The sequence below is a fragment of the Panulirus ornatus genome, chromosome 20, assembly GCF_036320965.1.
Source record: "Panulirus ornatus isolate Po-2019 chromosome 20, ASM3632096v1, whole genome shotgun sequence".
NCBI classification, from domain to species: domain Eukaryota; kingdom Metazoa; phylum Arthropoda; class Malacostraca; order Decapoda; family Palinuridae; genus Panulirus; species Panulirus ornatus.
Window position 1 is genome coordinate 51,341,022 of NC_092243.1, and position 22,761 is coordinate 51,363,782.

The window sequence follows — 22,761 nt, forward strand, 5'->3', positions numbered from 1 at the left end:
ATAGTCTAGTAGTTAGGATGAATAGGGATAATCCTAGTTGTTACGCTTATGAAAATAAGCAACAGAGTGAAGTAAACAACGAAGCTTGTGTATAATACTAATCATTAGTGGATGTGAATATTTTTTTTCTTTATTGCTAGCACGAAACTGTGCAGACTGTCAATTGTGCAGTGGCTCAAGACCAGCAACTGTGCAGTGACTAAGACCAGCAACTGTGCAGTGACTAAGACCAGCAACTGTGCAGTGGCTCAAGACCAGCAACTGTGCAGTGACTAAGACCAGCAACTGTGCAGTGGCTTAAGTCAAAACTGTTTCCCTATGATCAAATTCTTAACTCTTGTTATATGAACTTGGCTGTGAGCTTTTAGAAGCTTAGGGAAGTGAAAAGGGTTGAACTGAAGCCAGCCTCAAGTGGGGATCACCACCACTTCAGCGCTGAAGCTGAAAACCAAGAGCATATTCTCTGCACTGTAAATCCAAAGCTAAATTGGCACTGTAACTCATCATGACCATATAATTGTAATCAAATCTGTTAGAAGGAATTTGCAAGAAAGGGATTTTGAGTTTTTTTTTATTATATACAGAAAAGTTAGAGAATTACAGGATCAATCCACTGAAAACATAAGGTTGAAGAAACCTTTATCAATAACAGAGAAATAGGATTAGAAGTTACAAGCAAAGGTTGAAAAAAATTATGAAACGGAGAAATCAAATTAAACATTATGGAAAATGTAATCAAATGTGTGAGAACACTAAGGTACTAAGAGGTTCATTAAAAGATCGTGATAAACTCGAGGAGAATGAAGAAATCTAAAAGAAATATAACCACAGAAAAGATATACATCTACTGGAAAGCGTCTTCACGAAAGAGGTCGTGAGAATGTTCTCAGGCTGTCCACGAAACAGAACAACAAGAGGAAATGCCCATAACACAGAGACCAGAGACTTGAAAATGTAGGACAGGACACAGGAGCAACTTCTGGGCCAGGATAGCAGAGATGAATTGCTACACTGACGCTAAGCTACCACAAAAATCTACGGACATAGAAAACGAGAGGGACGTGGTAAATCAGCTGAAGCTCTATAGATAAGGTAATGTAGAGACGGGAAAGTCAAGGAAGTATATAGTCTGCTCGCTGGAAGGTTTGAGGGAGTGTAGAATACCTTGGCTGAGTGAAGGCTGGCGGATATGAAGGTTGATGAAGTTAACTGCAAGACGTGGGCTGAAAACTAGGTAGCTCAAGTATGTAAACGCTGGTGAGACGAGAGACAGATAAATGTGCGCCACTGATCATTTCTGGAGTGGCAGTTCATACTCCGGCCAGCGATGAAGGAAGAGATGCCGGATGAATGACGACTGGAGGCTACGGACATGCTAAATAAAGACTCTGAGATAAGGAAAATAAAGAAAACTGGGAGATGCGATGGAGAAATTAAGGGATGACCAACAATGAATACCTTCAGTGGAAGTTCTGTTGGCAGAATGTACATCATCCAGACCAAAAAACCTGCGAGGAAAAGGAATTCAGGAGGGATTCATCAAAGCTGAATAAGCGAGGGAAAAACAGAGAAAAAGATGAGAATCAGCCAGAGGGGAAGAAAAGGAAGACATGGAAAAAAAGGCAAGAGTTGCAGCAAGACAGCTCTACTGATAAGTCAGAAATATCAAAAACGTTAGGAAATGCGGAACCCAAACTGAAATACTGCTTACGACTAAAACTGAATTGGTGGTAAATGGAAAAAGAAAAATACAGCCATGAAGGACAAACTTTGGAAAAATAAACATGATATTCATGGAGCGGTCGAGTCAAAATAGATCACCTGAAGCTTCGATTCCTTCCCCCATAACGTTCTCTGCGCTGGGTTAGGTTAGGTTAGTTTAGGTTAGGTTAAGTGGATTTAGTTTAGGTTAGGTTAATTAGGTTGGGTTAGCTTAGGTTAGGTTAGGTTAGGTTAGGATTGACAATTTCTCTAGAGGGATACATGATAACAAGGATGGAGAGAGATGATATAGGGCGAAGGAGACTTGCTCTCTTAATGAGGGTCAAATTAAGCTTCAGGAGACAATGATGAACAGCCACGTCATACAGCACTGAATGGAAAGACTGACTGTTGGTAATAATTGCATTTTGGTGTTGATAGCAAACGTATTTCCTCAGAGAATTTCAATGAACTAGAATAAACATACCGAGATGAAATGAATAATCACAATAGTACATGAATAAGTGATACACGCATTTCTCAGATATGGTACAGTGCTGATAATGGAGAATTTCCATCACAGAGATTGACTGAGGGAATTCTGATACTTAAGGCGAGAGTAATGGACATCCAGGATCCTACAATAAATACGGGAATAATAATGGGTAATACAACGTCATGACCAGATCTTATCATGGAACACAGTGGCATGGATGTCAAGACCTCATATGGTATACCAACTTATATAAAGTCATCATTTTGGAGTCTGATGGCATACTCGTGGAAACTTTACACAGCTGAAGAATTTCATTGGGTTGGATTGAGAACTGGAATTCTGTGGCCATGACAGAGATCTGTGAAATGGAATGATCTGTGAAATCTACATTTAAGGAGGAGGAAGAAGGGTACTCTTAACTGCTGATACTGACGGAAGGTTACGAGAGGAAAAGAGTTCTGTGAAAAATGTCAAAAAACAAAGAGCTTAGGTATGGAGGCGATAGAGGCAGTGCTACAAACAGCCGAGGTTTGTATGGTATAAGAAGGATAGTAATGAATGTTGTGGACAAGGCAAAAGATAATCCAAAAGTTTTACATAAATTCCTCAAGATTTGAATGTCATTTTAGGGAAGCTAAGCCAAACTAAGAGAATCAGAACGGATGATGTGGAAGACGAAGTAAGATTATGTAAATAGCTGAAAGACAAGTTCGTACAGCCACAACACCAGTGAGATGGAACGGGGATGAAGTGCTGGAAAGCAGTGAAATTACTGCAGAAATTATAATCTGACTGGTAAGTGGCCGAGATCCACAAAAGGCTCGTAGAGTCAATGTATTACTGAAGGAAGTTAACATCACAAGGGAGTGGAAGGAAGACGTGGAAGTTGCACTAAACTACCAACCACGAACTTTGACGACTCTCAGGAAAAGGACTGGAAAAGATAAGTAGGAAGTAAACTGATGACTACCTGTTAAGGAAAAAAGGTCCCAAAGAGAGAGACAACACGGATTCAGAGAAAGGTCATGCATAGGACATCTCAGTATAATATCAAAGACTCCTGACCCACACAAGGTTCATGGTCCTCATGACCATACGTGCTGAAGATGTGCACATACTGTGCACACTTGGACTGACCTCGTCCAGGTACTGTGGGATGAGCTTGGCCAGGACGGAGGACGTGGCTGGGGACACCTCTGATGGCTTGATGATCACTACGTTCCCCGCCGCCAGAGCTCCTGAAGGAGGAGACCAACATCTGTACGACTAAGTCTCTCGTACTCACACCTGAACTACAGATCTTTACATCCGAGTCTCATAAACCTGTAAGAACTGGACCCCAAATCTGCACAAATAAACCCCACCACTAGTGCTATGATATTCACATATGCAGCACATACATCCACACCTGGGAAACATGAATTTTATACGTTGAGCAAAACCCTTCGTATCTGGAATTCAAGATCCTACACCAGTACCTTGCTCTACGCTCTTAAGACTTATAGAAAACGTATCTCTCTCGTGGCTAGAGAAGATAGTACCCTCATCTACAACGGCATAACATTATGATAAAACCTTCACAGCACTACAGAAAGGATGAGTCAGTACCTGCAAAGGGTATCATAGTAATATGGAGAGGATAGTTCCAGGAGCCCATCACCAGCACCACACCATACGGCTCGCTGTAGATGTAGCTCTTGTCGAAGGGTATCGGCGAGGAGACAGCCTGCCTCTTGACCCACTTGTCCAGTCGGTTCAGGATGTAGGTCGTGTCCTGCAGCACTTCGTTCACCTCCATCGCCATGGCCTCCTGCATCGGCTGCGGCAGGAGATTGCATGTTGAGTGAGAGACTATCACGTCAAACAAAGTATCCAGTATACGTGAGGCTTGACGAAGGTAGGGTTGATGGTTGAGTGTTCTGGCTTCTTGCCCAACAGCTAAGTACACGAGGCAGGTCGATGTTAAACTATGATTTAGTCACTATAAATGACCAACCCTGCCCTTCAACTTGATATTCAAGAACTAAATGTAATTCGTACTTGAATGTCTCAAGCCTCGTTTGTAAAGTCGTTCATTACGACATCCTAAGCGAGATACGAGGATGTATTAGGCTCAGTGAAGCTTCACGCGTCCAGGACAATGGTGAAGAGCTGGTATGAAGACCATTGCGATATCTAACTAAATATCAAGACTTTATTTGGGGAGAAAACTATACATCTAATGGACAGATTATTTTTTTTAAAATCTGACCCAATAAAACATGACAAGTAAAGGTGCGTGTGATGCAGATGGGAATTTTCGAACTGAAGTTTCGTACACTTCGTGAAAATGATGGAGTTATGAAAGTGTCATTATAGGATACATTGTTTCATGAAAAAACAAAACACAAGTAAAATTTGGCTTGAGGGAAGGTTGTAAGACTCTGCAAGAGTCTCCAGAGCATGCAACATATCTTGTATGATAATAATCCAGGGAAGGAAAAAGATTTAATGAATTCTGCTAAAAGTTGGCCTCATTTCCATACGATGGTTACCTAAATTTGGAGGACCTTATCACAACACGTGAAAAGATTCTTAAAAACATCCTCGGGGATATATATATATATATATATATATATATATATATATATATATATATATATATATATATATATATATATATATATATATATATAATCACACTTGATCACCGTTTCCCGAAAGCAAAAAAGGCTGCATTCGTTCACATCCATCCTCCAGCTGTGATGTGTAACGCGCCAAACCACAACGACAACCATACCCTTCCAATTCACGCCATCCCATGCATGACTTTCACCCTCCTGCGTGTTCAGGCCCCGATCGCTCCAAACCTTTTTCATCCCATCTCTCCATCTCCCATTTGGTCTCCCAGTTCTCCAAGCTCCCTCCACTTCTGACACATATATCCTCTTAGTCAATCTTTCCTCACCCATTCTCTCCATATGTCCAAAACACTTAAACACACCCTCTACAGCTCTTTCAACCACAATGTTTTTATTACCACACATCTCTCTTACCCTTCATTACTTACTTGATCAAACCACCTCACACCACATATTGTCCTCAAACATTTAATTTCCAACACATTCACCCTCCTCCGCACATTCTCATCTACAGCCCATGCCTTGCAACAATATAAAGTTGCTAGAACTACTTTACCTTCAAATATACCCATTTTCACCATCCCAGATAACGACCCCTCATTCCACCCATTCTTCAAGGCTCCCAGAACCTTCTCCCCATCCCTCACCCTATGACTCACTTCCGTTACAATGGTTCCATTTGCCACCAAGTCCACTCCCAAGTATCTAAAACAATTCACTTCCTCCATTTTTTCTCCACTCAAACTCACAATCCAACTTAAGTGTCCTTCTACCTTCCTAAACCTAATAAATTTGCTTTTATTCGCATTTACATTCAACTTCCTCGTTTCACACACTTTCCAAAACTCAGTCACCAACTCCTGTTGTGTCAACAGCAAAAACATAACAGACTCACTTCCTAGGCCCCCTCATCGCATACTGACTGCATACTCGCCTCTCCCTCCACGACTTGCATTTACCTCCCTCACCATACAATTACAACAAATCAAACAGCCATGGTGACATCACACATCCCTGCTGCAGGCCAACCTTCACTTGGAACCACTCACTCTCCTCACTTCCTACTCGTACACACGCCTTAGACTCATAATCATAGCTTCTCAGTTCTAGAAACAGATGTCTTCCTAAACCATATATTCTTAATACCTTCCACAGGGTATCTCTATTAACCCTAGCATATGCTTTCTCCAGATCCATAAACAACGCACATAAGTCTTTAAAGCAAACACCTGATCTACACATCCCCCATCACTGCTGTAAGCACATTGTTCTTCCAAATATGATGCTTTGCACATGTCTTCTCCTTCACAGTTACCACTGTCCCATACAACTTACCAGGTACACTCAATTTAACCTCTGTATGCAACTCACACCTCTGTAGTCTGAACACTTACATTTATCTTCCTACATTTATCTTACATTTACTTCTTACTTACATTTATCTTCTTGCCTTTACACAATGACAATAATATGCATTCCGCCAATCCTCAGCCACCTAACCAAGATCCATGTATACCCTGACCAACAGACAACAAAGTCACCTCCTTTCTAAAGAGATTGAACCGCAACATCATACTCTCCAGCCGCTTTTCCACATCCTACTTTATGCAACACTTTCACCACCTCTTATCTCTTCACCAAATCACTAACTTCGCATACCACCCCGACCCTCACGCCCTGAATCCGCCACACTGTCATCAAACACATTTAATAATCGTTCAAAATATTCACTTCATCTCATTACTTCATTACTGCCTATTGCTACTTCCCTATTTGCCCCTTCAATGATGTTCCCATTTGTCCTCTTGTTTTTCGCACACTGTTAACCTCCTTCCACAACATTTCATCCTCCCTAAAGCTTACTGATACTCGTTCACCCCAACTCTCATTTGCCTTGCTTTTCAACTCCTGCACCTTCCTCTTTACCTCCTGCCACTTTCTCTTATACATCTCCAAATGATATGCACTCTTTCTCTGTACTCACTGCTCATATACCTTTCTTTTCTCTTTAACTAACAATTCTACTTCATCACCTCTACTCGCTACCCTTTGAAAGCTACGCACCTCCCACTTTATGTACGCCACGTGTATCTCTCGCACAAGCCAGCACTGCTTCCCTGAATACCAGCCAGTCCTCACACACTCCCCTAACTTCGCTTACTCTCACTTCTACACTCATTCTCTCTTAGTGCTTCTTCACACAAATGTCTTCTTCCACGCTCACTTACTCTCATCACTCTCTTCTCACCCCTAACAATTCTCTTCTCCAGAAACGTCTATAAATCTTTACCTTCGCCTCCACAAGTACATTACCAGCTGCCCTTCTCAGCACATTCATATACAAAATTCTCCTTTTTGTATGCCTATCAATTAGCATGTAATCCAATAATGCCCGCTGGCCAACACTGCTACTCACATACGTATACCCGTGTCTGTCCTTTTCAAACCAGGTATTCCCAATCACCAGTTCTTTTCCAACACACAACTCTTCAAGCACTTCACCATTTCCATCCACATTACAGAATACCCTATGCCTGCCGCCACCCCAGTTATACCCTCAACTGCCACATTATTCACCGTCGTATTCAAATCACCCATCACTATAACCCGGTCTTGTGCACCAAAGCTGATGCTGACAAACTCACTCAGCTGCTTCCAAAACACTTGCATCTTATGATCTTCTCATGGCCAGGTGTATAATACCAATAACCACCCATCTTTCGCTATCAACTTTCAGTTTCACCTATATCAGTCTACAGTTCACTTCTTTGCACTCTTTCGCACACTCCCTCAACCCCTGCTTCAGCAACAGTGCTATTCCTTCCTTGACTCTTGTCCTCTCACCAACCCATGACTTTACTCCTCCGACATTTCCAAACCTCTACGTTTAAGCTTTGTTTCACTCAGAACATCCAGGATTCTTTCTTCAAACATACTACCTATCTCTCCTCTCTTCCCATCTTGGTTACAACTACACACATTCAGACACCCCAGCCTGAGCCTTCGAGGAGGATGAGCACTCCCCGCCTGACTCATTCTTCTGCTCAATCTTTTAGATATCAAAATATAAGAAAGAAGAGGATTTCCAGCCTCCCACTCCTCCTACGACACTTAGGGAGTACGGAAGTAAAATATGTATCTCATTATGCAAACTACATTTCCATTCGTTTTAGTGATCTTCTTGTACGAACCTTTCTCAGGTCAGAGACGAGGGCTTTGAGGAGGGTGTTCGAGTTGTCTGTGTACATCTTGCGGAGCTGCATCAGCTGATGTCTGCGGAACTCCAGGGAGCGTGTGCGTCCGCTGGCGTACGCCTCCCGCGCCCTCTCCACCACCTGCCATGCACAGTGCAAACACCAGTTAAATACACAAATAATTGTAACCTTATTATTTGCGTATTTGATACTATTAAATACACAAAGAATTGTAATATTATTATTAGTGAAGTTCTATACAAATTGGAAAGCTTTATTGTTGATAAAATTTGTGAACAGTTCCCCATCTTTTCCAAATAATGTTTATGATAACACTTGTTGCCAGACTCGAACGCACCCCGACCTACATTCGGGTAGTCACTTGTTTACCAAATGGCGTACTAGCTTCGTCTCTTTGTTGTATATCAACTGACTGTTATATTTCTCTCTTGTGTCTCCCCTGGTGATGTGATTATTACACGAAAGTGCACTTGGGAACTTACTGCGTTTCATTTCCCCGTGGACTCATGGGAATATACTTGAACACGAGCTCAATTGTGATCCTTTCCAATATATATATATATATATATATATATATATATATATATATATATATATATATATATATATATATATATATGTGTGTGTGTGTGTGTGTGTGTGTGTGTGTGTGTGTGTGTTTATTCATTTCTCTTTTATTTATGCTTGTTTGTAGTTTCCCGCGTTTGCGCCAGTGGACGAAAAACGGGGAAATATCAGGTCCAGTGAAGTAAGCTTCAGTACCAGAAGCTGTCATAACAATTGACTTAAACACAGGCGACTTATATAACGTCGACTTCAGAAGAGTGGTGTCCATGACGGCGACTTCAGAAACGGTGACGTAATCGTGTCTACTTCAGTAACAGTGGCTTCAGTAATGGTCCCTTCTGTAAAGGCCACATGAACAAAATGATAGCTTCACAGAAGATGGCTTCAGTGATGACATAATCAGTAACGGGAGCTTCAGACATGTCGGCTTCAGTAACTATGGCGTCAGCTATTGTCAAAGTGACTTGGTAAAGGTAACTTCAGCAGTGGTGACTTGAAAGTAAGTTTTCGGTATGGTTGTTATAGAAACGAAGGTTTCAGCAAAGGTGTACACATTCTGTAAAAGCAATTTCAGAAGGTTATGTCAGGATTGGTGGCCTCACACATGACAGCTTCAGTACTAGGGCTTCATTTAGGGTCGTTTCAGAATCAGTGGCTTCATTGAAGACATCAATCATAATAGTGGCTGTGGTTTGCCAGCTGGTAGCCTTGGTATGTTAAACTAGTGACAAAGGCATCAAGCAAGTTGGCCACAATGATACTGGCTTCAGCTATGGTGGACAACCGTACCTGAAAGAGCGACAGTTCTGGCAAAGGGTTGCTTCAGTAACTGTGGCTTCAGGAAGACGGCTTCGGAGATGACAGCTGTGGACGCGGTGGCTTCAGTAATGATGGCTTCAGCACCGGCGGCTGACGGTAAACAATTTTATAAACACCAGCTTTACAACAGCTTGAAAAAAAAAAACACCTGAGCTTCGACATTAGCTTAATTACCCTCGCTTCTGCCCTTGGCTAACTCCAATTAGGGAACTTCACGTTGAGGGCCTTTGAATGTGCTGATGAAAGTTGGGATTAAAGAGGAGGACTGGGGAGGAAAAGTGTGTGATAGATGATAGTGGAAAAGTCTCAAGCTGGCTTAGTCGACCATCAATCTGAATTTGCTGTGATATCGAGATAACTGTGATTCATAGCGAGAGATAATCCTCCAGTTCTCGTAGTTTCTCCTGGGATAGGAGGAGAGAGGGCGAGGGTGCGAGCGAGTCATGCTGGGAGAGAGAAATCATCACAGAGTATGACGTTGCGAGCGACAATGGTACAGTGAATTATAATTAAGTGATGGACGTGTAGGGCCAGGCATGAGAGGCGATAGACAACGCACCATCAGACATATAAGGTGAGGGACTGAGGAGTAACGGGGTGGAGGTGACTGGCTAGTTGGAGGAGTGTGAGGGGAAAAGTCTTGGGGAGAGTGTTGGAGGGTTGGAGATGAGCTTGTGGTGTGGGAGAGATATGTAGGAACGAGGGAGAATAGATGCGAGAGGTGGGGTAGAGGGTAGTGGAGGGAGATGTTGTGGTCAGGGAAGCTGGGAGAGTGAAAAAGGTCTCCAGATTACTTTTCCACACACACACACTCCACAACACCGCCACATTTATGTACTCCTGACCCATCTCTCCCATGTCAAACCTTACCACCCCATATCCACGCCCCCTCTCCCTTCTTCGTGAATCACCCTATCCAAGACATAAAAAGAGGCCGGGGATTGGTTGTTAGGGTAACAGCAGCAACAGGGATTAGTGGCTCGTGAGCAAGTTGGGAGGGGATCAAAGAGGGAGGGGGAGGTTGACGAGGAGGTGAGAGGTGTGGAGATGACTGGGAAGGCAAGAGCATGTGGCGCTATGGTGCAGGAGAGGGATATGGGACTGAGAGAGAAAGACTAAAGGGTGAGAGAGGTGAGACGAGAGGGAAGGGGTGTGGAGTTTAAGGGGTAGTGAGTGATGGGGTGTGGAACTGAGGGGGACGGAGGACTGATAACCTTATCAAACAATCTTGGTACCACTCATCATCATCGATTACACAGAGATGTTCGTAGACAAGATTAGAACCTTCATTAGAATTCATTAGGTTACCTGTTGACATCAGTCTGGTCTTTAGATCTTATAAGTTCACGTTACTCCCTATCATTATGTATGTTCACAATACCATCATCACTTAAGTTCACATTACTCTCTATCATTATATAAGTTCACATAACTCCCTATCATTATACAAGTTCATATTGCTCCTGATCATGTTACCTTTACTCCCTATCTTGAAGGGATCTGATCTGATCGTAAGGGATCTGACCTGATCGAGGCCTTTAGATACCTACCACACAGTATGTCATAAGGGAATTCATCAGGGTTTCCTGTTCATTTTACATAAAAAAAATATATGATAGAGGAAAGACGGGATGAAGAATGAATAAATGTTTTAACCTCAACCTCAGGAAGCCGTGATTATATATACAGGAAGGCGTCACCTACCCACAGGCGCTCTGGCTAATTGGGTGGGAAACGTCGACACAAGGCAAACATTCTCTCCTGACAGAATATATTGTAAAAGAAATACCTCGAGCGAGCGGATTTTGAGGACCCGGTTTTCCCATCGTTAATTTTACCTAAACTGTCGTAATATTCACGCAATAAACAGCTGAAGGTTGTGGCGGCGATGTAAGGTTTATCTCACCATGTAAGCAAACATGCATCTGTCCTTGGCAAACATAAAAACCATTAAACAAACTGTTACCAAGACATTGCACATAAAAAACCAAATAGACACATTCTTGGCCAGCTAGGAACAGTAACAGATGATTTCAAAAAACAAACGAGGCGAGCAAGCACACAGTGGATTTATGTAAAACTTCAAACATATGTATCTACTTCTTTATTCTAATTTGGATACGAAGTTAGCGCGTGAAGTTGGACCGAAGTCTTCTTGCAAACCACTTCCGTAAGGAAAACTCTTCCCTTACATGTGAAACGAAATCGCGCTTGAGACGTCTTCATCTGCAGTCCCTCAACGTAATGCACTCTGTCACATCACAGTATGTCTATCTCCTCAGCTCTCTGCCTCCCCTGAATGACCTTCAACAAAATCATGATCTTATCATGATCAATGTTAGATCAATCTTATATCAGAAGTGACTAGATCTTAATAATCTTAAGGGAATACACATGTACCATTTATCATTCTTTTTATCATGCCTTACCTTCCTTAGCGAGGTAGCATTAGGAAGAAATGAACAATGACCTCATTTGCACACATACAATCTCCAGCTGTCACGAAACGTATCTAAAAGTCAAAGCTTACCATGAAGAACACAGCCAAACAGATTAATTCACAGTTTACCTTGCCCGCTTCACATACCCTGGTGCAGCACACTGACAGCACGTTCACTACTTTACACCACATCGGTCCAATCCAATACAAGCTCACCCAAACCCTGGCGTCAGCTTCTGTAGTTTTAATGTGCAGTCTGCCACTGCAGCCACATCTTCTGCAAGCAGCAACTGATTTCCCTTCCATGCCCCTTGTTCTTAATGTACTGAATATCTGCTTCTGGACCCCTTCATTTACCTCCCTCATCGCCCTGTCCATGAACAGATAATACAGTTTAGCAGAACTACGTTCACTGGCATCCACTCTTTCTCCTCCCTACTCGAACATATCTGAACTCTTCTGGTAAAGTCTCTTCACTGCATCTCGTAACTCTATACTTATAATCGTATCACCTTCCACAAGGCCTCCCTATCATCCCACTCTCATACGCTTTCTCCAGACCCATAATTGCACCATACAATATACCCTTTCTTCAAGTGTTTCTTCCATAAATCAATCCAAACAAACACTTGCTCCCGACACTCTCCGTCCCTCATGAGGCTACGATGCTCGTTCTCTATAAGATGCTCTTTGCACAACACCATCCACTTCATCGCCATTCATCCGCACGCCTCAATAGATGTACCCAACCAAGTGTACCCAACATGCATTTTGTACTCCTTCCTTTTATACACTGGCACTGTTTATGCACTCTGTCACTCCTCATGGGCCATGCAAGGGCAAAATAAGCCTGGATGACCTCACTTCTTGCACAAGCATTCCTCCCTCCCACTTTTCACTGAAGTATCGTCTCGACTCACTTCGCATGCTGTGTCATCCTAAACACATGTTTTTATTCCTAACATGTGACATATTTAACAGGCCTTCAGAATGCTCGCTCCATCTCTTATTTCACATCTTAGCCTCTCGGTGCGCTCTCCTGTACTAGTAGCATTAATCACCCCTGGAAACAAATTTCTTAGTTCTTTCTGAGGTTCCTCGATACTTCCACCCTCCGCATGCCAAGCACTTCACCCACTAATTGTGTAATGCTTCTCTGAATACCATCTATTCTTCTCGCTTCACTTACTCTAGCCCTGTATTACTCTTTACTCAAGCCATCTTCGTAATTTTGCAAACAAGCCACTTTTCCAAGCTCACTCATTTTCACAACTTCCTTCACACGTCAGAATTTCCTAGCTCATTCTCTCCAAATGTCCAAACCATTTCAATCATACCGTCTTCAGCTCGCTCAACCAAACTCTTTTTATGACCATACCTCCTCCCTACCCTTTTATTATCTACTTAATCAAATCACCTTACAGTATTCATTTCCAATACATCCATCCTCCTCGTACATCCTCATCTATGGCCCAAGCCTCGTGTACATAAAGCATTGCTCGGACTACAATACCTTCAAACATTCCCATTTTCTCCCTCCATGAGAAAAACCTCTCTTTCTACATATTCTTCAATGTAAACCGAACTCTCGCCTCCCTCATCCACCCTGTGACTCACTTCTGCTTCCATGGTTGCATTGCTGCCATGTTCACTCCCAGATATCTAAAACACGTCGCTTCATCCAAATTTCCCCCACTCAAACTCGGACCACGACCAACCTTTCCTTCTATCCTGCTAAACCTAATAACCTTGCATTTATTCACATATACTCTTAACTTCCTGCTTTCACGTACTCTTCCAGACTCATTCACCAACTTTTACAATTTCTCACTCGAATCTGCCAATGGTACTGTGTCATCAGCAAACAACAACTGACCCACTTTCTAGGTCCCTTCAACCCCTAGGGGCTGCATACCCTCCAATCTCTTTATGAGTTTTGCATTTACTTCCCTCATCAACCCATCCATAAACAAATCAAACTGCCATGGTAACATCACACACTCCTGCTGCAGACTAACCTTCATTTGGAAATACTCTCTCTCCTCTCTTCCTACTCCCACACATGCCTTTAACCATCAACAGAAACTTCTCGTTACTTCAAACATCTTATTTTTCCACACTATATATTCTTAAGGCATTTCACAAGGCATCTCTATCAACCCTATCATATGCTTTCTCCGGATCCATAAATGGCACTTACAAATCTCTCCGTGTTTTCTTTCCACGCACATTCTTTAAAGCAAACCTCAGCCACAAATCCTCTACTACTTCAGAAACCACATTCTCAACCCGGATTTTGATGCTTTGTACATGCCTTAACCCTCTTAATCAATGGCCTCCCATATAACTTATCGGGTATCGCCAACAAACTTATACCTCTGTAGTTTGAACATTCACCTTTAGTTCCCTTGCCATAATGCATTCTGCCAATCCTCATGCATCTCACCATGATCCATTCATACACTGAAAATCCTTACTAACCAATTAACAGCAGTTTAACTGCAATACCGTCCACTACAGCTTCCTTGTTACATTTCATCTTTCGAAAGGCTTCTCTCTTTACCAAACCATTCTCTGCGAGTCTCACTCACTACGCATTCCACACCGACATACACACCTTACATATGCCATCCAATCATTAAACACATTCAACAATCCTTCAAAATACTCTATCTACTATTCACTTCATCACTACCTGTTACCACTTGCTCCCTTCACCAATGTTCCCATGTGTTCTTTTTTTTTTTTTTCGTACATTATTATTAACCTTTCAAACCATCTTTTTATTCTCCTAAAGTTTAATGATACTTGCTCACCCCAACTCTCATTTACCATCCTTTTCAACCCCTGCATCTTCCTCTTGACTTCCTGCCGTTTCTCTTATACATCTCCTAATCATTTGCATTCCCTCTCCTGAAGGGGGAATCGATTTTGTGCAGTGCCCCACCTTCGCTTCCTACCCACACCTCGTTTTCTGTCGGGTGAAAATGGTTGTGTGTCCGGGTGGGTACGGGGGCAGGGGCGGAGTCCGAATAACATCCCAGTTGGACTCCCGTCCTAAAACCCAGGCTAGACGGGATGTTTACAGACTCATTCCTACAGAACACCGTCATCATCTGCAAACAGCAGCAGTGTACGCCATGCTCTTCACATGCAAACGTTGTGTCCACGCCGCTCTGCGACGATGCTCCTAGTTCTCCACTTTCGCTCGTGTCAATAATCTAATAATAAAATACGTCTCGAAAAAAACCATACCTCAAAAGACGAATTCACAACATCGTCTTTTTTTTTAATGTATCATTCAGGCGCTAACACACTACAGGGGCCAGTGGCGACAAACAAGCCAGTTACAGAAAGCACCGTTATGTAACTCTCTCTCTCTCTCTCTCTCTCTCTCTCTCTCTCTCTCTCTCTCAGTTAGGGAAGCAACAGTCATGTTCCCGCAAGGCCAGGCAGGGCTCCGTGGTGTGATGTGACGTCATGCAGTTACAGTTTGCCTCAAGGACAGTGCACCCCAGCCCGGGGAGGGGGAGGGGGGGGTGGCCGACAGTGGCAGTGGGTTGGTAATATATATATATATATATATATATATATATATATATATATATATATATATATATATATATATATATATATATGAGAGAGAGAGAGAGAGAGAGAGAGAGAGAGAGAGAGAGAGAGAGAGAGAGAGAGAGAGAGAGAGAGAGAGAGAGAGAGAGAGACTTATGAGCACTTACGTCGAGATTTCGCGTCGTGTTCACCACAGAGAAATCTCGAGTTGCGAAGGGTCGTGTCGTGTTGAGTTACGACGCGCTGGCCAGAGTTAGGAGCGAGGTGGTGGTCGTGAGGGTGAGTGGTGGAGGAGACTCGGTATGTTTACAGCTGAGTCAGGCAAAATGAGAGAGAGAGAGAGAGAGAGAGAGAGAGAGAGAGAGAGAGAGAGAGAGAGAGAGAGAGAGAGAGAGAGAGAGTAAAGGGAGCATACAGCGGGTTGCCAGGTGTCATAACACAAGAGCCAACGCGGCAAAAATCACCTCGCTCGATCTATTTAACAAAGCTCATGTCATCACCTCCATCAACGAGGGTCGAACCAACGAGCGACGACGAGTGCACGGCGGGGCGCTGCCCCTCCCACCAAGCCACCGAGGTAAGAGACCTCCTCCACTGGTTATTGCACACTAAAGCAGGCGACGACATTCTATTCTTAGTGGCTGGCAGCCTGGTGACAAGAGGAGCTACGCCACACACTGTACAACGCGGGGGTTCGAGTCCTAGTGATGGACACGTATTAGTACGTTCTAATGGCGTGCGCGTTACCCTGCAACTGACCGAAGATCTTCTTCGCCATTATTATGAGTTTTGACACCAAAAGCCAAATACAATGGAGTTGGCTATGTATTCATGATCATTTCTGGTAACAGAATTATTAGAAATACGGCAGTGCCGCTGTGCTGTGTCAATCTGATTGCTATGCAATGAATGGTAATGAGTTATACATATCTATATATATATATATATATATATATATATATATATATATATATATATATATATATATATATATATGTGATGGAAATGGTAAAGTGGTGGTGGTGATGGTAGGTGGTAGTGGTGATGGTAGGTGGTAGTGGTGATGGTAGGTGGTGATGGTGATGGTAGGTGGTGGTGGTGATGGTAGGTGGTGGTGGTGATGGTAGGTGGTAGTGGTGGTGATGGTAGGTGGTAGTGGTGGTGATGGTAGGTGGTGGTGGTGATGGTAGGTGGTGGTGGTGATGGTAGGTGGTAGTGGTGGTGGTAGGTGGTGGTGGTGGGTGATGGTAGGTGGTGGTGGTGATGGTGATGGTAGGTGGTGGTGGTGATGGTAGGTGGTTGTGGTAGTGGTGTGGTAGTGGTGGTGGTGATGGTAGGTGGTGGTGGTGATGGTAGGTGGTAGTGTGATGGTTAGGTGGTAGGTGGTGGTGATGGTAGGTGGTGTGGTGATGGTGATGGTAGGTGGTGGTGGTGATGGTAGGTGGTAGTGGTGGTGGTGATGGTAGGTGGTGTGGTGGTGTGGTGTGTAGGTGGTGGTGGTGTGGGTGGTGGTAGTGGTGGGTGGTGGGATGGTATGGTGGTGGTGTGTGTAGGTGGTGGTGGTGGATGGTAGGGGTGTGTTGATGGTGTGTGGGTGGTTTGTGATGGTGGTGGTAGTGATGGTGTGGTAGGTGGTGGGGGTTTGGGGGTGGTGGGTGGTGGTGGTGTGGGTGGTGATGGTATGGTAGGTGGTGGTAGGTGATGGTAGTGGTGATGGTATGGTGAGGTAGGTGGTGGTGGTGATGGTAGGTGGTGGTGGTGATGGTGATGGTAGGTGGTGGTGGTGATGGTAGGTGGTGGTGGTGATGGTAGGTGGTGATGGTAGGTGGTGATGGTAGGTGGTAGTGGTGGTGGTGATGGTAGGTGGTAGTGGTGGTGATGGTAGGTGGTAGTGGTGGTAGTGATGGTAGGTGGTGGTGGTGATGGTAGGTGGTAGGTGGTGATGGTAGGTGGTAGGTGGTGGTGGTGATGGTAGGTGGTGGTGGTGGTGGTGATGGTAGGTGGTGGTGGTGATGGTAGGTGGTGGTGGTGATGGTAGGTGGTGGTGGTGATGGTAGGTGGTGGTAGGTGGTAGTGGTGGTGGTGATGGTAGGTGGTGGTGGTGGTGATGGTAGGTGGTGATGGTAGGTGGTAGTGGTGGTGGTGATGGTAGGTGGTAGTGGTGATGGTAGGTGGTGGTGTGGGTGGTAGTTGGTGTTGGTGATGTAGGTGGTGGTGGTGGTGTGGTGGTGGTGGTGGTGGTGGTAGTGGTGGTGGTGTGTGATTGGTGGTGGTGTTGGTGGTGGTAGTGTGGTGGAGGTGGTGGTGGTGGTGATGGTGATGGTAGTGGTGTGGGTGGTGTAGTGTGTGTGGAGGTGATGGTGGTGAGGGTGGTGGTGGTGTGGAGGTGGTTGGTGGGGTGTGGGATGGTGGTGGGGGTGGTGTGTGGTATGTGGTGGTGGATGGTGGTTGGTGTGGTGGTGTGGTGGGTGTGTGGTGGTGTGGTGGTGGTGGTAGTGTGGTGGTGGTGTGGTAGGTGTGGTGTGGGGGTGTGGTGGTGGTGGTGGTGGTGGGTTTGGAGTGGGGGGGTGGTGGTTTGATGGTTTAAGGTTGGTGGTGGGGGTAGTGGTGTGGTGGGGTTGGTTAGGTGGGGGTTATGAGGTGGGGGTGATATGGTGTGGTGGTGGTGGGGGTGGGGGTGGGATTGGGTGGTGGTTGAGTGGGGTGGTTTGGTAGGTTGGGGGTGATGGTGGTGGTGTTGGGGGTAGTGGTTTTGGTGGGTGGTGGGGTTTTGGGGGGTGGTGTGGATGGGGGGTGGTGGAAATGGTGGGTGTGGTGGTGGTTGTTGGTGGTTTGTTGGGGTGGTTTTGGGGGGTGGTGGGAGTGGTGGTGGGGGTGGTTTGGTGTGGGTGGTGGTGGGGGTGGTGTGGTGGGGTTTGGGGGTTGTAGGGTGGTGGGGGTGGTGTGGTGGAGTGGTGGTTTTGTGGTGGGGGTGTGTTGGTTGTAGTGGTGTGGGTGGTGTGGTTGGGGGTGGTGGGTTGGTGCTAGGAAAAGACAACAAAGGCCACATTTGTTCACACTCAGTCTCTAGTCCCCAGACGCTTTACATGCCCTGGTTCAATCCATTGAGAGCACGTCCACCCCGGTATACCACATCGTTCCAATTCACTCTATTCTTTGCACGCCTTTCACTCTCCTGCATGTTCAGGCCCCGATCGATCAAAATCTCTATCACTCCATCCTTCCACCTCCAATTTGGCCTCCCACTTCTCCTCGTTCCCTCCACTTCTGACACATATATCCTCTTTGTCAATCTTTCCTTACTCATTCTCTCCATGTGACCAAACCATTTCAAAACACCCTCTTCTGCTCTCTCAACCACACTCTTTTTATTACCACATATCTCTCTAACCCTTTCTTTACTTACTCGATCAAACCACCTCACAAACATCTCATTTCCAGCACATCCACCCTCCGCCGCACAATTCTATCTATAGGCCACGCCTCGCAACCATATAACATTGTTGGTACCACTATTCCTTCAAACATACCTATTTTTGCTTTCCGAGATAATGTTCTCGCCTTCCACAAATCTATCAATGCTCCCAGAACTTTCGCCCCCTCCCCCGCCCTGTGACTCACTTCCGCTTCCATGGTTCCATCCGCTGCCAAATCCACTCCCAGATATATAAAACATTTCACTTCCTCCAGTTTTCCTCCATTCAAACTTACCTCCCTATTGACTTGTCCCTCAACCCTATTGTACCTAATAACCTTGCTCTTATTCACATTTACTCTCAGCTTTCTTCTTTCGCACACTTTACCAAACTCAGTCACCAGCTTCTGCAGTTTCTCAACCGAATCAGCCACCAGCGGTGTTTCATCAGCGAACAACAGCTGACTCACTTCCCAAGCCCTCTCATCCACAACAGACTGCATACTTGCCCCTATCTCCAAAACTCTTGCATATGCCCATACACGCACATATGCATACACATACACAGACATAAATGTATATATTCATATTTGCTTGCCTGCATCGCTACACCGCCCCACAAGACACAAAATCGCTAACCCCTGCTTCAGCGAGGTAGCGCCAGGAAAACAGACCAGAAAAAAAAGAAAAAAAGAAAGAGGCCACATTCGTTCACACTCAGTCTCTAGCTGTCATGTATAATGCACCGAAACCACAGTTCTCTTTCCACATCCAGGCCCCAAAGACCTTTCCATGGTTTACCCCAGACATTTCACTTGTCCTGATTCAGTCCATGGACAGCACGTCGATCCCGGTATACCAAATCGTTCCAATTCACTCGATTCCTTGCACGCCTTTCACCCTCCCGTATGTTCAGGCCTCGATCGCTCAAAATCTTTTTCACTCCATCCTTCCATCTCCAGTTTGGTCACCCGCTTTTTTTTTTTCCCCCCCACCTTTGACACATATATCCTCTCTGTCAATCTTTCCTTACTCATTTTCTCAATATGTTCAAACCATTTCAACACACCCTCTTCTGCTCTCTCAACCACAAACTCTTTATTTCTACACATCTCACCCTTTCATTACTGTCCTCAAACATTTCATTTCCAACACATCCACTCCTCTCCGTACAATCCTATCTACAGCCTATGCCTCGCAACCATGTAATATTGTTGGAACTACTATTTTTGCTCTCCGTATTCCCCGCGTGTCATAGAAGGCTACTAAAGGGGGCGTGAGCGGGGGCCTGAAAACCCTACCCTTCTTGTATTTCAATTTCAAAAGAGAGGAAACAGAAGAAGGAATCATGCGGGGAGTGCTCATCCTCTTCGAAAGCTCAGATTGGGGTGTCTGAATGTGTGTGGATATAACCAAGATGAGAAGAGAGGAGAGATAAGTAATGTGTTTGAGGAAAGAAACCTAGATGTTCTGGCTCTGAGTGAAAAAAAGTTCAAGGGTAAAGGGGAAGAATGGTTTGAAAATATATTGGAAGTAGAGTCAGGGGTTGGGGAGAGGACAAGAACTAAGGAAGGAGTAGCGATACCCCTGAAGCAGGATTTGTGGGAGTGTGTGATAATATGTAAGAAAGTAAACTGGATTGATATGGGTAAAACTGAAGTGGTTGGCGAGAGATGGGTGATCATTGGCGCTTATGCACCTGTTCATAAGAAAGATTATGAGAGGCAAGTGAGTGTGTTAGCAGTTTTCGTCCACGACACAGGGTATTAGTGATGGGCGATTTAAATGCGAAGGTAAGTAATGTGGCAGTTGAGTGTATAATTGGTGCGCATGGGATACTCAGTGTTATGAATGGAAATGGTGAAGAGCTTGTGGATTTGTGTGCTGAAAACAAGACTGGTGACTGAGAATACCTGCTTTAAAAAGAGATATGTACACAAGAATACGTGTGTGGGTAGGAGAGATGGTCAACGGCATTATTAGATTACTTATTAATTGAGAGGCGTGTAAAAGAGAGACTTTTGGAGGTTAATGTGCTGAGAGGAGCAGCTGGTGGGATGTCTGATCACTGTGACCTGTGGAGGAGAGGGTGAAGCTTTGTAGAGGTTTTCGAAAATGAGGAGACGATGTCCGGGAGAAGAGAGTGATGAAGGTAACTGAGCTTAGAAAGCAGACTTGTGTGAAGAAATACCAGGAGAGAGTGAGTGTAGAATGGCAAAAGGTGAGAGCAAATGAAGTGAGGAGAGTGGGTGAGAATGGAAGATATTTAGGGAAGCAGTGATGGCATGTGCAAAAGATGCATGTAGCATGAGAAAGGTGGGAGGTGGGCAGATTAAAAAGGATAGTTATGGATATCATTTCCCATATATCTAATAGGTGCCATCACTCAATAATACATATAATACACATAGGTAACACGCCTTTACAATCTTCCTTATGTACAGAACTAAGTTTACCTATAAAAGCGAATCTGTGTCATCCATTTTCTATATTACACAAAAGCACGGGATGTGGTGTAACTAGGTTAATTTTCCTACGTTTGAAGCAACATATCAAGAAACAATTCAAAACATTATGAAACTATTTCCTCTTTTACAAAGACATCTTATGTCCTGAATCATAAGGATTAACTACTCGTATATTGGTGGAGTTATATGAGGTTTATAGAATACAAGGCTTTTAAAAGGCCCTTAAGTGACTACAACTGCTCAACATGTGGAATAGCATATAATACAGAAGACAACACTGGTAATACACCATGCTAACAACACTGGTAATATACCATGATAACAACACTGGTAATACACCATGATAACAACACTTCAGCAAAGGTCGGCTATATATTTCGTGAATGCCACAGGATCAAAGCAATTGTAAGGTCATCCCCTCCATGCAGTGCGGGTAACAAAGTGAACTCTTGTTAAATATTCTTAGTACCAGCATGGGTAAGAGGGGTGGAAGCACAAAGTCTTGACTCTGAACTTGGCAGTATAACCCAGCCAAACTTGCAGTTCGACTCCCGACAATCTATCAACTGAGGGTAAAAGTTTTCGATCGTCCTTCTTGCATAAACGTTGGGGTATTTTACTTCGGATGTCCATTTTCGTGTTCTAATCAACGATTAATCCTGAATGTCTTGTAACGTGTGAGCTAGGCCATCACACATCTCCTTCGACATGCTTGTGTTTTCCGTGTCACAGAGGCTACACCAGCCATTATGTACACCTTACTGACACTGTGTGACGCGCGGGAGATGACCTCAAGTTTCAGTGCTTTGGTCATGCTTCTTTCCACCTGAACTGACTCATCATTGAGTCCAAAGGAGATGAAGACTCTGGCAATGACTCCAGATGATCTGAGGAGTCGAGCAGTGAGGCCAGATGAACTCTTCGAAGACTCCAGCAGTTGGTGAAGACGAAGAACCAACTTCAAGCTGTCAGTTGCCAACATCTCTATTTCAGCGTGTATTCACCAGCTACACTGACACGGTCTGTCAGGTGGTCATAAACACTGTTCATACACTTTCCCTCTCCACCAGTCATTACACTCAGTGCTCTCCACTACACAATACAGACACTTAGGTAATATTTTCCTTGCTCTCACAAGCGGCCCGCCCACCATCCCTTGTCATCTGTCCTCCCTCCCTGTGAGTGATCCTCCCTAACTCCACCATAAGCCTGAGAGTCTGTCTGCCGCCTGGCTCTCGTCTCCCTGATCACCTCACCTCCACCTACTCAACCTTGGTCATATAGCTGACCTGATACCCAGGTTCTGTTGCTTTCACTCTGAGCCCCTCTCTCTCTCTCTCTCTCTCTCTCTCTCTCTCTCTCTCTCTCTCTCTCTCTCTCTCTCTCTCTCTCTCGCGTCAAGTTGTATTCCTCTGGTTCAGGAAGCTGTTTACTCTTTCTGCCTCACCC

General features: G+C 44.4%; 1 protein-coding gene across 4 annotated transcripts in view; it reads right to left on the reverse strand.

The window, feature by feature from the left end:
* LOC139756006 (aldehyde dehydrogenase, dimeric NADP-preferring-like) overlaps nt 1-22,761 on the reverse strand; it is a 370,518-nt gene that overhangs the window by 23,068 nt on the left and 324,689 nt on the right. For 3 of the 4 annotated variants that reach the window (XM_071674934.1, XM_071674937.1, XM_071674933.1), the window contains exons 2-4: nt 8,010-8,153; nt 3,806-4,016; nt 3,335-3,435 (exon numbers count right to left, since the gene is read on the reverse strand). In XM_071674934.1, coding sequence (XP_071531035.1) covers nt 3,335-3,435; nt 3,806-4,016; nt 8,010-8,153 — 456 coding nt within the window. Of the gene's footprint in view, nt 1-3,334; nt 3,436-3,805; nt 4,017-8,009; nt 8,154-15,929; nt 15,953-22,761 lie in introns of those variants that run through there. The other variant, XM_071674936.1, reaches the window with a different exon arrangement.